This window comes from Oxyura jamaicensis, chromosome 20, assembly GCF_011077185.1.
Source record: "Oxyura jamaicensis isolate SHBP4307 breed ruddy duck chromosome 20, BPBGC_Ojam_1.0, whole genome shotgun sequence".
Lineage (NCBI taxonomy): Eukaryota > Metazoa > Chordata > Aves > Anseriformes > Anatidae > Oxyura > Oxyura jamaicensis.
In genome coordinates this window covers 13457786-13473332 of record NC_048912.1, presented here as the reverse complement: position 1 = coordinate 13473332, position 15547 = coordinate 13457786, and the positions used below count along the sequence as shown (strand labels likewise).

Here is a 15547-nt window from a genome sequence, read left to right as displayed (position 1 = left end):
TCAGTTGATGACGATCCAGAACTCAGATACGAGAAGGGCACTGCTTTTATTTCACCTGATTTCTTGTTAAGAAAACACTAGCCCACCCCGAAAACTGCTAAAATTCAGCTTCAGCAGAAGCCATCACTGAGCAATTGTAACTCAGCAGCTTTATTTGCCACTGCTTCATTTCCCTACCAAGCCCCACAGGGGTGGGGCCTGCCGAGGGGCTATGTGAAGGGATTACAAGCTCGTGAGGGGCTACGTGAAGGGGATTCGGGGTCGTGAGGGGCTGCCCTCGGTGGCGTACAGCCGAGGAGGCGCTCGGAGGCCCCGCCGCCATTTCCTCACGGCCCCAGCGGTGGGCGCGGGTGCCCGGGGGCCTGCGCGCACCGCGCATGCGCGACAGGTGCCGCCGCGCTCTGCGCGCCTTCCCACCCCCCTCCCCTCCCAACCCGGCCGTGCGCTCCCGGCGTGCCCCGCGCTCTGTGGGCGCTGACGTCACCGCCGCCATTGGTAGTCGGCGGCTCCGGCTCCGTGGCTGCAGCGGGGCGGCGGGGGCAGGGCCCGGGGGGATGTGAGGGGACGGGGCCGCCGCGGCACGGCTCGGTGAGGCACGGCACAGCTCGGCGAGGCACGGTTCGCTCCCCGTCGGCCCTTCGTCCGGTCCCTCCGTCCCCTGAGGAAACGTCGAGCGCGGGCCAGCGGCCCCCGTCCCTCCCCCTCGGCCCGCGGCCGCCGCCTGAGGGGAGAGGCCCCGCCGGGCCCTGCCCGCCTCCCGCCCGCTCCCGCTGCACCACGGCGGCCCCGTGCATGAATTATGTCTGCCACCAGCGTGGACCCTCAGGTAAGAACCTCGGGCCCGGCTCGGGAGAGGCTCTCCAGCCGCCTCGTGGCCCCCCCACCCCGGGCACGGTGCCTCGCCGCCGCCCCGGAGCGGTGGCCATGCCGGGGGGAGGCCCTGAGGCGCCTCGGCCCCAGCTCACACAAACCCCAGCAGCGCCTGAGCAGGCCCTCAGCCCGCCCCCCTCACCTCAGCCCTCCCCCGTCGGCCGTGGGTTTTGCAGTGACGATGTAACCGTTTGTCTAAAATTAACTTTTTTTCTTTCCTTTTCTCTCTTTTTTTTTTTTCTTTTTTTCTTCTTCACTCGATCATGTGCCGTGGCTTTCCAGAGACCGAAAGGACAGGACAACAAAGGTGAGGATTGCGCGGAGATCTGGCCGTTGGAATTGTTACTGCAAGAGTTGGGTTATTTGCATACCTGTAGGTTAGCAGGAAGGTGTTGCTGTTTGGCTCTGGATAACAAAGGAAGCTGGGCCTTGCTGCAAAAATACAAAACGGCTATTCATATGAATTTTCTTGCATCCCACTTAGCGCTACAGAATTTACCATGCAAAAAATATGTTAGTGCTAATCACGTTTATAATAAAGATCCTAATTTTCTTAAAATAACCCAATTCCATAAAAGATTATGAAGGAAGGCCTGTTCAAGATCTATCTATCTGTATATACCTATATATATACTTTGCATGCTTTTGCTTAGTTTCCTTCTACTTGATAACAGTCCTGTTACTGGACTCCAGTTGACTGCGTATGTACTAGATGTCATAAGTAAGGCGAAAAACCAACTATTTTTTAAATTTAAAGTTTCTTAAATAACTGCTGGAAATAATAAGCTTTTTAAATAATACCTATGCTTCATTTGAAATTTAATTTCAAAAACAAGTTGTTCAAGAAAATGCCCTGATTTGTGCTATGATTGCTAGTAAGTGTGTAAACGTTTAGACTTCAAAACTAGCAATGTCTTTCATTTCATAAGTGCTTTTAAATTTATCTTAACTTGCCTTAAAAATCCAGCTGCCTCTACTCACAATAAATTTGATGCTATTTCCTATGTTTGTATGCTCTCTTTTGCCTCCAGTCTCCCTGGCAAACTTTCCAGAAATATAAATTCTCAAGCTTGCTTGCTAAACACTGTGTTTTGTGTAGTTTTAGCTTAGTTTAGCTGTTCTGTGAAATAGTAGCTATAAGTAGGTGTTTGATTCAGGCAAGTATCTGTAACTTAGGCATTTAAAAGATGAGATTTAAATTTTGCCTGAAAATGTCAGAATGTCAGGGCACTAAGCAGTCATTATTTTATAATTAAATGCAACCTCATCTGATTTCATTTTAGTCAACTTAAATGAGAAGTAAACAAAACATGCTGGGAAAGCTGTGGATCAGTCTGAGAGTTCTAATTATGTACCAGAACACCTGATGTTGTTACCTTTGTTTTTCACAACCTTTTTATAGAACTATTATTTCTTGGTTCAGAGGGAGTTCTCAGGGGCTGCCTATTCCCCTACCTGTAGGAAAGTTTGGGTTTCTAACTTACTCAAGTTCAGTATAGCTTTTCATAAACTAACATGAAATGGAACAGTTTACTGTTTTTTTTTTTACTTGCTGCTAAGCAGTGTTATAATGTGTTTTAACTTTTTTTTTTTCCTAGTACAAAATGGTTCATTACATCAGAAGGATACAGTTCATGACAACGATTTTGAACCTTACCTTTCTGGGCAGTCAAATCAGGTTAGTGTATTTTTAACCTTTTTTTTTTTTTTCTTGGGCGCTCAATTCATAGGATGTGTTAAGGGAGCAAATTCCTTAAATAGAAATGGAAAAAGAAGTGACTGGCGTATAGTGTTACTTCGTAATACAAGTGCTTGTGCTCACCCAACTAATACTGCTGTGCGTATCCAGATGACCACAAGTGAAAATGAAGTTAATGCTCTAACTAGTGTCTGCTGATGGCTCCTCAAATTGCAGGTTATTGACATAGTTGAGCTGTGACAGACCAGTTAGTTTTGCAGCTATCTGAAAGATGAGTTGCATGGGAGAGTCTGGAGGTTCTGCTTTTAGGGTCTCATGATTTGTCTTTTTAAATAATCCTGGAGATTGCCAGAGTGTAAACTTGGATATTGCTTTTGAGAAAAGATTGCAGAGATCTCCTGCCTGCTTTATACACTTAAGCAAATATTGCTCTTTTGTGTCCTCTGAAATATCTTAAGACTTGGAAATGTATTGTTTTAAGAATAAAGCACTGTAATGCAAACTCTGAATATAACTTAGCTCATTATGATGTACATTAAATCAACATCCAGGACTTAAATAGCATTGCAATTGAAAATCTTCTAATATGATAATTTTGGACTTAAAATACAAACTTTGTAAAGTGAACAAAATGTTTAGAAAGTGGGTATGCAAATTTTTTTTCACACACAAATCTGCTTCAGTAAAAGGGAGGCATGGCAGAGGTACGTTATTATTTCTTGACAGAAAGGATTAGTGGTAGGTTTTAAAAAGTAAATCTGTAATTCAGCCTGAAGCTGATAAATGACACTGTTTATACTGGTGACATCACTGAACTTGCTGGCAAAGGAACATTCAAGTACATGCTTTAAAAAAAGGAAGAGGATGAAAGAACACATGTAGCGTGCTGTCCTGTTTCATTTGAGGAAATTGTGATTTAATCTTGAACAGTGAAGCAAACTGCTTCAATTCTAGTGCTGCCTACTGTATACTTAAAGGTGCATTAAGCCTTGTGTTAGGGCAGCCAGAGGGAAGAAACTGTGTTACATGTTTTAGATCACTGCAACTTTCTGAATGCTGCTAACTGTAGCGCAGCATAGATATTGCTGAGCTCACTTCCATCCTGGAAGCAATCTAGGTACACCACTGTCGGAGTTGGGACAAACACATTTAGGACAACATGGGCTGTGTTAGCTCTGCACTGTGTGGACTACCTGGTATGCAGGTTTGGTATGCAACATAGGCACATGCTCCAGGCTTGCACAAAGTTAAAATCATTCAAGAAGCACGTTCTCTTCTCTAGAACTGTGTTGAAGAATGAATGAAGCACATTCTCTTGTGATGTGGCAGGTAAAAAAGCATGAAATTTGTGGAAAAAATGAAGTAAAACTATCTTGTGCAAAATTAGTTTTGAAAGAGATCAAGGTTGTATCCTTTCTCTGATTTCTTGAAATCCCACTTCATTACATTTGCATGTAGTTTTTAGTTAAAAACAAGATGTCTTGGAACATTTACTGTACTGAGCATTAAACTCCACATAGAAAAAAAATCAAAGGCTGTCTATGACAGATAATTTCTAGGAAATATTTGTTCTAGCTCTCAACAAGCCCAATGATTAGGTTTAAAATGGAAAAAATACTATGATGTAGAACTTCCATAATTCTAATGAAGTCTAGATACATTAAAGCATAGCTGCATTGACTGGGACTTAGGCTATGACAAGAAGTTGGCGTGCTGCAAGAACCAACTGTGTAGGTGGTCTTACAGTTCTAACTGGAAAGCAACGGTAATGTTAAGTAGGACTGAGATTTTTGTAGTGGACAGCCATGAACAAAGTCTTACCTGGTTATTTACTCAGACTAATTTAGTCCTTTTAATTACTGTAAAATAAGGTAATGTACACAAGAGACTCAAAACTGAACTATTTTTAAAAAATATTTTAAAAATAAAACATTCTCCTAACACAAATGTGTATTTGACATCAAAGTTCAAATGTAGGTTGATAATACTGTATTAAAATTAATACTTTAAAATTACAAATTAGTCTTTAAAATGAGTACCAAGCATGTTACATAATTTAATAAAATGTAATTGTCCTCCATCTTTCTGCACTTCATTAGGGATGCCTTTTTTCTTTCCACAAAAAGGCCCAGTATCCAAATAGCAATAGTTAGAGAGTTGGAGAACAAGTTCCAGGTGTGATAACTGTTGTTAACTCCAGTAAAAGTACTCTTAAGTGAAACAGTAACTCTGAGTGTCTGATACCCACATACAAAGCTATGCTCAAAGCAAGGAAGGCATCCCCCGTGTACTGTCAGCCAGAACCAAAAGATTTTTTATAAGTGTCGGTGTTACTGGCAGTGTGAGTACTTCAGGAGGAAGGATTCCTTTCCTAATTAATTCAGTGGTTGTTTTTTTTTAATAGGAAGGGTGCAGAAAGTTCCAGGATAAATTTGTTGAATGCATGTACCACTGTTGCAGTGAAGGATTTCTGTCAGGGTTGCTCTTACATGCTCTGGCATAAAGCCAGTCAAAGTAGATCAAATGCTTTGTCAAGATGTCTGCTGAAACTTTCCCTTAATCTTGTTAGAATCCTTGCGGAAACTTTGCAGACTGTTTACAGGAGGTGACAGTCTCAGGAATTGTCTAGAAACAGCAGAAATATTTTAGGATAAAACCTGCCTTCTTTAGATTGATTCTTACTGCTCTTAAGTTCTTTATCTGTGGAATATGGAAGGATAAGTATCTCCCTCCCACAATGTATGTTTCTACTTTTTTCTGATATTAATAACTTAAGAAATAATACATTGATATCAGTCACAAAGAAAAGTCTCCCAGGAAAAAAAAATCATGTCAAACATTCTTTTGGTTTGGAAATCTTAGAAAATGTAATGTGTTTTAAAGGATCTTGTCATGGGAAGGTAGGTAGTATTCCTCTTGTTAATGATGGATATAATTTGCATATAATGGGAGCATGAGCAGTGGCAGAAATTGTCTTTTGAATCAGTAACGTTGGACTCAGGCTGTTGAAATATCAGTAGTGTATGTAAGTCTTGGTGGCATTTCGTGGTATCATTCTTTATATGGAAAATAAGGATGTTATTACTTGGGGTGTCATGGAAGGGAGTCAGTGAACAATGAGGAATAAAACTGACCCTTAAATTTATCAGTTGGGTATTATGCTCATCTATGCAAGGAGTCTTTTTACTTCCTTTTCTGAATAAGCTAAGAAATAATTGTAGGTTTGGAAAAATGGAGGGGGCTTCTGAATCTGGTCTAAAAAATAGTCAAGAGGGAGAAAGGGAGGAAAACGTAGAAATTCGGAGAAGGATTTGCTCATTGGTAACAAGTCAGTCTTTTATTTCATAGAGTGGAAAAGGTGGCCTGTTTGGAAGGACGGTCTGAAGAGCTCTTGCACATTTGTAACTTTACTACTGAGGGAGGAAAAGACTTTCAGAAACCGTTTGATAGGGTTTGTCACAAATACTTTGGGTGGCTTACTGGAATATGTCACGTGCTGTATGTGTATGTAGTTGTCTCTAGCACGTGGTCTTAATTTCAGTTTCTAGTCATTAGGTCTACTTAAATCAAACTTGGCACACTTCTTAGAATGCGATCTCACTCTGATCCTTTGTGTGTCAGAAGTAGCCTTTGCATGTTTTACCACTTCAGGTATGGTTTGCTTGTTAGGAACTGTTGGCTCTTCAAAACAATCCCATAATAAGGACTGTGACTGCATTTTCTGTGTGCTGCCATATTAAAGCAATTTAATCTAAAACTTCTTCCATGCAGCTCTTCTGGTAATCAAGATAAACTAAATATCCTTAATGCTGTGAGACACAGAATGTATCGGTACATAAGTTTCTTGAAATATTTGGAGTATTGGCAGATGAAATAATTCTAGACGAGGCCACAAAACATCCCATAATAGTGTAACTAAGCTTATATGATTTCAGGTACTAACATCACTGTGAAAAATAGCACTGGAGTGTATTGTGAGTGTTCAGATAACTGAATCTTTCTTGCAGTGTGAACTGAGATCTTTAATTAGAAGTTAATTACCTTGTCCCTATTGTTTTCTGTTTGATGTACAGTGTTGTGGCTATTTATAAACAAAGTTTTAGATATCTGAAGTTACCTTTTTTTTTTCCTTTAACAGAACAGTAGCTATCCATCAATGACTGATCCTTATCTGTCCAGTTATTATCCACCATCGATTGGGTTTCCCTACTCTCTCAGTGAAGCACCATGGTCTACGGGAGGAGATCCTCCAATCCCATATCTTACCACCTATGGACAGCTCAGTAACGGAGATCATCATTTTATGCATGATGCTGTTTTTGGACAGCCTGGGGGTCTGGGAAATAATATCTATCAACACCGTTTTAACTTCTTCCCTGAAAATCCTGCCTTCTCAGCTTGGGGAACAAGTGGATCCCAAGGACAACAGACTCAAAGTTCAGCATATGGGAGCAGTTACAGCTACCCGCCTAGTTCCCTGGGTGGTACCATCGTGGACGGACAAACAGGATTTCATAATGACACATTAAATAAAGCTCCTGGAATGAACAGCATTGAACAGGGAATGGTTGGACTTAAGATTGGCGGAGATGTTACAACTTCGGCTGTGAAAACAGTAGGTTCTGTTGTCAACAGTGCTGGGATGACAGGTGCTCTCTCTGGTAACGGTGGATCTAATGTAAACTTGCCAGTATCTAAACCAACCTCGTGGGCGGCTATAGCTAGCAAGCCTGCAAAACCACAGCCTAAAATGAAAACAAAAACTGGACCTGTGATTGGAGGAGCATTGCCTCCTCCGCCTATAAAGCATAATATGGACATAGGTACTTGGGACAATAAGGGTCCTGTGGCAAAAGTTCCTGCCCCCCAACAGATACCTTCTCCTCAGTCTGTTCCACAGCCACAGCAACAAATTGTTCAGCCTGTTCCAGCTCAGCCTCCTCCATTGACTCAACCACAGTATCAGAGCCCTCAGCAGCCACCCCAAAATCGCTGGGTAGCGCCTCGCAACAGAAATGCAGCTTTTGGCCAAAGTGGAGGAACTGGTAACGACAGCAACTCAGCTGGCAGCACCCAGCCTAACCCTGTTCCGAGTGGTGAGTCCCATCCTGTTCTCGAAAAACTGAAAGCTGCTCACAGCTATAACCCTAAAGATTTTGAATGGAACCTTAAAAATGGACGTGTGTTCATAATAAAGAGTTATTCTGAGGATGATATTCATCGTTCCATTAAATACTCTATTTGGTGTAGTACGGAGCACGGCAACAAACGGCTGGACAGTGCTTTTCGGTCCATGAATAGTAAGGGCCCAGTCTACTTGCTATTCAGTGTCAATGGTAGTGGACACTTCTGTGGAGTTGCGGAGATGAAATCACCTGTGGACTATGGCACCAGTGCAGGTGTCTGGTCTCAGGACAAGTGGAAGGGCAAGTTTGATGTCAAGTGGATCTTTGTGAAGGATGTGCCCAACAACCAGCTCCGACACATCAGGCTGGAGAACAATGACAACAAACCCGTTACAAACTCCCGTGATACACAGGAGGTGCCCTTAGAAAAAGCAAAACAAGTGCTTAAAATTATTGCTACTTACAAGCACACGACCTCCATCTTTGATGACTTTTCTCATTATGAAAAGCGCCAGGAAGAGGAGGAGGTGGTGCGGAAGGTAAACTTATTAAAAAATTTATTTTATACACAGATATGGGGAAAGTGAAATGTGAAGGCTGCTTTGGTGGAAAAAATGTAAGTAGGAATTCAAAATGTTTTCAATACATCTCAGCTCGGTGATTTTATTTGTGTTTAACAACACCGCAAACTGATGCTTATTTGTCTGTGACATGATTTCATAGCAAATGCGTTTCAGAACAAAAGGTCAAGCAATGATGCAGGTAAAGGATGTCAATGTCCATTTTTTTTTAGTTATTTTTATCTTAAAATGGTTAATAGATTAGAAACTAGTTTGTTTTTCGGAGTGGAGTTCTGTCAAAGGTGGCCATGCAAGCTTTTTGCCGTACAAATATGAGGTGTTTTAGAGTTGTTTGACTGGAACCAGTCTATCAAAATCGATAACTGTTGTGGCATTTGTTGTATGTTATCTCTGAGAGCAAGAAGAGTCTTGCCTCGTGTTGTTTGTTCAGTTGACCTCTGGAAAAGGGGTTGCATAAAATTGCTGGAGTAATGCTAGAAAGGTTGTTTCTGCTGCTGAAGTCACATGTATTATTTGGGTAATTAAAGGCTTTCAGTTCCCAGGTCCAATCTGCCTACTAATTCTTGAAAAGAAGTCATGAGTGAGGATGTATGAAAAACTGGGGCAGTAACTGGGAAAGTGTGGTAAACCTTTTCTATTTGCTTTTATGGCCCCAAGAGTCAGCTGTCCCCTGACCTCAGTTCCAGGAATGCCTTTCTCCAGTTAGGCAGTCCGGAAGTAAAGGACTGACAAAATAATAGGTGTTGGGACAAAATATTAGTGTAGTTACTAGTTGCGTAGTGCTTAAAGTTGTTTGACAGCGTTTCATACGCTTTTTTTGTATGGCGTTTGAAATAAAGCATGTATTTGACAGGCTGGTTTAATGCAGCTCGTTTGCTTCAACATCTTTTTGGAGCAAAAATCAACAACGGAATATGTATTGCTGGGCCTGAAATCAAAGTTGCTGTTCTAAATGTTTTATTGGCATTTAAAAATGGAGATAAAATTGCTTTAAGCTGTATTCATAGAATGTACCCTTAAATTGTGAGAGAGAAGGAGATCAATGTATTAAGAACTTTGAGCTCAACCTTTTCCAGCCATCTGATACAACATGCCTAGCATATTTCAACACAGCAGGGAAGGAGAGCTTAAGATGTGAAGTTTTTCCTCTGTACTCTCCACAGGGTTCCACAAGCTAAAACCTGAAAGCCGTTACCTCAATGCTCCATTTGTTCTGTAGACAAATAGCAATTCAATATTCAATGCAATGTGTATGTTGAAGAGCTGCTCCCATATGTGGGAGAGAATCCTAAATGATGATAGAATGGTTGGGGTTGGAAGGGGCCTTTAAAGATACCTGGCTTCAACCCTATGTCCCGTGGCAGGGACCCCTTTGGGCGGCCTGGACCAGAGCCTCACCACCCTCAAAGGGAAGAATTTCTAACTTATATCTCCTCTGAATCTCTTTCAGTTCAGAGCTGTTGCCCCTTGTCTTGTCACAACCACCTCCCCTTATCAGGGAGCGCGATCTCTTATTCCAGACAATAAAAACTGTCTTGGAAAGTTGATCCCCATCCTCCCCGCCTTGAATAAATGGGTTTTAGGAGTCCAGTTGATTACTAGAAGAGTTTCTTTGCAGGATATCCACACAATTAAACTTATTGTTGTGAAGTTCCTGCTATTGAAGTTGAATCCTCCCTAGTACGCCAAAATTATCCTTCCGATGAGAATTTTGGAAGACTCTTACTGCCAGTTAAGGTAACCCTTATGGCTCAGACGGCTTTTTCCAATGGTTGTTCGCATATGTACCGTCTTAATTGGTTTCCAAGTCGCCGTGGTTTTTATTCATCGTACTCTGTTTAGCAGTAAAATTGATAACCGTTTGCGCTTCTGTTTCACCGCTGTCGTGATTACAAAAAGCAAGAATTCTTAAAAAGCTGTTAATGGAGAGTTGAACACTTCATTTATACCCAAACGTTCAGAAGGGAAGAAACACTTAATGTAATGTATTCAGTGTGAGCCACTCGCGTTCCAGGGTCTGGGTTTTTTGATGTTCATGGCTTGTTGCTGGCCACTGTTCCCTTAAGTAAGGGGTGCAGTGTAAGCTGCAGTGTGCTCTCTGAGTTGAACTCATCTAGGAACACCTGTGTTCCTTGAAATCCTCAAATGAGGATTAGTTGGGTGTGATGTGATTCTGGGTGAAAATCTCTGAAGTGCCAAAGAAGCAGTGCTGGTCATGCTGATGAACAAGGGCTGTATCATGTAGATCTAAGTCCAGCTTCTGATTTGCCGTAGTAATAACCTGTTTTCTCCCAGTCCCATCTGGAGCCTGAGAAACGAGGAAGCCAAAGAACGAGGGGTATGAAGTTTCTTCTGGCCCCTGCTTGCTTTCTCAGTCATTTCCCTAGGCCACTACAACATGGCTGTGTCTGCAGGGAGCAACTGCCCTGGTCAAAGCTCTTGTTCTTAAAATGTAAAGTTGCAACACGTGAGAAAATCTTTAAAAGGAAAATCCAGTGTGATGTGGTCTTTACAAAATGCGTGGTCTTTACAAAATTGTCTTGCAAACTAAAACAGCTTGTAAAGAAAACAAACTTGTTGCAGATTTTTGTGTAGTCGCTGGCAACTCATGGTAGGACAGGATTGAGTGTAAAATGCAGCCATTTGTCCCCACTGCTGTGTGTTCCACTAGATGGTCCCCGGTATAGTGCTAGGGCTGCTGTGCTCTCGCCTCTCGTGTGTCATGGCAGTCAGCTAGTCCAAGGTCTGTACCTTCGTGTTGGGTGGAAGAGCTCAGTAGCTTCATCTCAGAAAGTTCTTGGTTCAACAACTTAGCATTTCTTCTGTTGTGTGAGTACGTATCGTAAAGTGTTAGCTAGTGCATGCTGACAGGAACACTCCTTGTCTTCTAGCAGTGTAAAGATCTCCTTTCAGTAAGCTCTGTGAACGCGTTCGTCGATGTAGAACTTCTAAGGATGGAATATTGTCCTTCCTCCGAAACTAGTTAAAAACATGGCTATTTTACAGTTGATACTAATTATTTCCTGACACAAAAATCGAGAATGCTTTCATCCAACTGGCCTTAACAAGTACAGCTTAGCAGGAAGATTACCAGCTGCTTTATACGGGGGTGCAGGGAGCAGAAGTTTTGCAGGGATGGGTGTCTCCAAAATAGAAGTTACTGCAAGTTTGGTGAAAACCAGGCTTCCCTGTGCCTGATGACTGCACGTATTAATGTCACCAATGAGAAGCAGCATGCAACAGGAGCTCCCTGGTGAGAGATCAGAGAATTCCCCTGGAGAAGAGAAATTATGAAGGCTACGAGTGGATCTTAGGAGCCAAAAGGAACAAAGCTTTTTTAGTAACTTACAAAGTTGCTTGTACTTGCTTGCAGTAGTGCCAAATAGCAATGCAGGAGAGAACTTGAGTTAGATCTTCCAGAGATCTTCCAAAGAGCAGCCATACTCAAGAGCATGAAGAAGTGTTGCGTCAGGCACCTCCCTGTCCATCTATATGGATTCAGACACTTTTAAAAAGGAAGACTCAGAGTAGCCCCTGAGAGAGGGGGAAAAAAAAAAGAGCAGCAAGGTAGGAAGAACCGTGTAATAATTTTCTCAATAGATAGTTATCTTTGCTAAATTTTAAAGCCTGAGCTGAGTGTCTGAGTAGTCTGTGAGAGTGAAAGACACATTTTTTAAAAAGTGGAATTATAAGAGTCACTGGACAGATACCAAAAAAGTTGCCAGAGATGACAATGGGAATGGTTTACAGGGCATGGTAGGGCAATGAGGTACAGTAAAGGTTATTTGCCACCTTAAAAATAGAAGTGGGATAGAACTTGCCTCATGAAGGTCTGGAAATGGGATTTCTTTGGTTCAGTTTTAGATTCTCTTTCCAACCAGCTTTTGTTTGAAATGGCAGGCAGCAATCAGTTCTTTTCATCAAGAATGTACCCCCTGCTTTGCTTTGCTGATTTGGTAAAACAGCTTTCCTAAGGTCGTAAACCTTAGGTTAAGAACTTATTCAAGATTTTAGTTCTTTTTTTTTTTTTTTTTTTAAATCATTCTGCCTGGATGCAGAAACCAGCATATTCCGTTTATAAAAGTAACAGAAATTGTATTGGCTATGTCAGCTGGTCACAGCAAAAAATCAGAAAACTTCCTTAAGGACTGGCACACTTGCAAATAATGTTTACACTGCAACAATTTGGAGGCAAACTTTATACAGAAAGATTCCACAGAACAAGTAAAATCTGAAATTTGGGAGTTGGTGTTTGTTTATGCTTAGGCAGCTTCACGGTTGTTTGTCTTGGCCTAGGATTTGGTGCTATATCAATGTATGAAAGTACAGTACGGAGTCTTTACATGCTTGTTTTGCAGCTTGCAGTCTATTGCAAACACCAGTAGGATGAAGCAGTAAGACTGCACCTTTTCTGTTCATTCTGTATGGTGTCTTAGCTGGAAAAAATGCACTAGCTTCAAAATACAGCAGCTTATTCTGTCCAGTTTTTCTTGCAGTCATTTTGGTGTTCTGCACCTTCAGGGGCTCCTGAAGCAATTGCTGAAGGTGTCCTCCCTACTCACTGCTGGCAGAACACAAGTTAGCTGGATGAGGACTTAAAATAATTGAGGCATTCCTGCAGATACCCCTTAGATTGTCCTGTTTTCTGTATTTGTGGCTGGCAGAAACTTTTGAGACTTCAGACAGCTGCTGACTTCTGTACTAGAATGTTTTCATAAATTTTGGGGTTCTGTCTAGCTCTGCTGTTTTTTATCAGACCATGAAAAGCATGCAACTTTTCTTCCACAAAATGAATTTTTTCCCAATTTGTCAAGTATTTTACGGTGCCTCCCAGAATAGTTGAACAGGTAAAAGGACTGGGGAACAGGATTTCTATAGAGATCAAATCCTAGTCATATCGAATATGATGGAACTCTTAAGTTTAGTCTTAACTCTTAAGTGCTTCAAACTTATACTGGTTCTGTGGAGTTTATTAATCTACCGCCTCCTTTCTGTTCTCAAATTGGCCATGCTGCTATTGCAGTAGCTAAATTAATCCAGAAACGAGCACGCTGTAGGTCCTGTTTCTAGTTGGGAATGTTGCTATTCCATTCCTTCCTTGCTGTGACCTTCATCTGCTGTCAGCTTGAAGTGACCGTACAGGTATTCAGCTGTCCCACTTGAAGCTGTGCTTTAAATTGTTACCAAATCCTTGGGTTTATCAGGTATATACAACATGTTTATAAAACGTAGTGGCAATTTTTTTTGACAAAGCGTGTCATTGTCTGGGATCACATCCGTGCTATTATACTACTGAAAATGCTTTTCCTTGTTCATTTCACTAAATCTTTTAACTATTTTCAACTTTTTTCTCTTTGCAGGAACGTCAGAATCGAAACAAACAATAAGAATATACGTATACAGTTTGATATATATACTAGAACTGATATTAAATTCGACTGAGAAGCAAAATTTATGTATTCTGGTGCTTTCTCGTGGCATCAGGATAAACTAAAGCTTTCAGCTCCAATATATCTTCTCGTGCAGGGGAAATTAAGTTGTTGCATCTTTGTAGTTTATTTTTGCCCAAGTGGATCTGCATTAATTTGTATCTTTTTTCTATGTAAAATTCTGTAGAAATCATTAATAAAGGTGTGTCTCTTTTTATTTTTTTAAGTTGGTAAACAGTTATATTAACCTAATGTGGACCTATACACGAGCGTACTAAAGTGTCAGTGCTTCCCAAAGACTTCATTTTGGCACAAATTCTGTTCCTAGCCAGATACAGAGAATATGTGACAAATCTTCCTTTATCCTCTTCCCAAACCGTGTTTCTTCATGGCAAATGTAAGAAACCACGCTTTGATTTTTGTCATTTAAAAAAACAACCAACAAACTAAACTTCGAAGATAACTGCACTTCGGAATTTTGAAACGAAAAATCTAAAATTCAGATCACTTTGTGCAGCTGCTATGCCTCTTTATTTATCTGTACAATTACACTTTTAAAATTGCTAATGCGCCATTGTTGTTTTTTTCTGTCTAGTAGAAGATCAAATTGTCAGTGAAGCTGTTTCTCTGGAAAATACTTCCCTTTCACATTCTGTTAACCAGTGCTTCAGTGTGCATTTGTTATACCATATCCTGCCGAGGGTGAGCGAGATGCTTTCTCTCAGCCATAATTCTGCTTTATGGTTTTTGTAGCTTAATAATAATGTGATGCTATCAACATTGCAGGGGTTTTGGACAATGTGTTTAAACCTGTTTCAGCTTCAGGTGTTATTAGTTAATTGCAGATCATTTTTAATCCTTCCCTTCATTACTCCCTCCCACCCCCAAGTCCTAATGCCATTTAAAGTTTTTATACCAATAATGCTGAGCTTTAACGTAGGAACTAATAGTATGGATAATATGATGGATTATGCCTCAGATGTTTAAAATTGACAGTGTGTATGTCTAACTTTTTTCTGTTGGATGAGTAAAAAAACCTGTTTTAAGAAACTGAATTTGCTGTCATGTTTTTGTGGAGTGAGGGGACCGTCGGAGAACCTGTCACCAACTGGAGTTCCAATTAAGCATGGAAATGGTGCTCATGTCCGCTGCTCTAGCACACTGAATCTGCACGTGTTTATTGTAGAGGATCTTTTACTATATTAGAAAGCAAGTATCTTCTGAATACTATTTACTCCAAAAGGACCTCCAATTTAAATAAAGTTTAATCTGTATCATTTAGACTTGTATTTAGAACATATAACTCTGTCTCTGGACTGTTACTGCCTGTAAGGGGTAATGGACAGCATCGGATTAACTTTTTCCTCTAGGAGAATACAAGCCTTAATAAACAATACATATTTAGCAAGCCTGATGTCATTTTCGTTTTTTCCCTGCTTTCAGTTGTTTTCCTGTGTTAAAGCAGCCCGTTATGCGAGCTCATGACTTGGATCTAACTGGAGAAGTGTTTTGCTCAGAATGACTGGGATGTTTGCTACCAGCGCGCCTGATGTTTGCAGAAGGGTTTCCCAGGACTCTGCAGAGGACACCTAAGCTGCTTTGAATGTTAACTGTTCCTCAGAGGAAGTACGTGCACAAACCATGTTTGCCACTTGTGCTTTTCTTTCTCCCTGCACGGTAGAGGAGCTGAAGCAACAATTGGAAGTTGCCCTGTAGCCTTCAGGAGGCATTACTGCAGACACAGGTCACTGGGATGAGAACAGAACCTTCCAAATAGAGCTGAAGCTCTCGGAACTGTTCCCTTTACAACAGTAGGCTGTATTTCACAACTCTAACTTCTGT

General features: G+C 41.2%; 1 protein-coding gene across 2 annotated transcripts; it reads left to right on the top strand.

The window, feature by feature from the left end:
• Positions 1-461: 461 nt before the first annotated feature.
• Positions 462-15113, top strand: YTHDF1 (YTH N6-methyladenosine RNA binding protein 1). Of its 2 annotated transcripts, none has more exons than XM_035343654.1 (5): positions 462-826; positions 1153-1177; positions 2469-2548; positions 6708-8234; positions 13637-15113. In XM_035343654.1, exons 1-5 carry the CDS (start codon positions 800-802, stop codon positions 13661-13663), a joined length of 1686 nt encoding a protein of 561 aa, XP_035199545.1. In that variant the 5' UTR covers positions 462-799; the 3' UTR covers positions 13664-15113. The 2 variants fall into 2 exon arrangements, with proteins under 2 accessions (XP_035199545.1, XP_035199544.1); XM_035343653.1 differs by having other exon boundaries at positions 6708-8311.
• The last annotated feature ends 434 nt before the right edge of the window (positions 15114-15547 follow it).

Excerpts from the sequence above, each read along its gene's own strand:
- YTHDF1 (XM_035343653.1), top strand. The coding sequence starts at position 800 with ATGTCTGCCACCAGCGTGGACCCTCAG. Across the intron at positions 827-1,152 it reads CCACCAGCGTGGACCCTCAG|AGACCGAAAGGACAGGACAA; the intron begins GTAAGAACCTCG and ends GTGGCTTTCCAG. Across the intron at positions 1,178-2,468 it reads GAAAGGACAGGACAACAAAG|TACAAAATGGTTCATTACAT; the intron begins GTGAGGATTGCG and ends TTTTTTTCCTAG.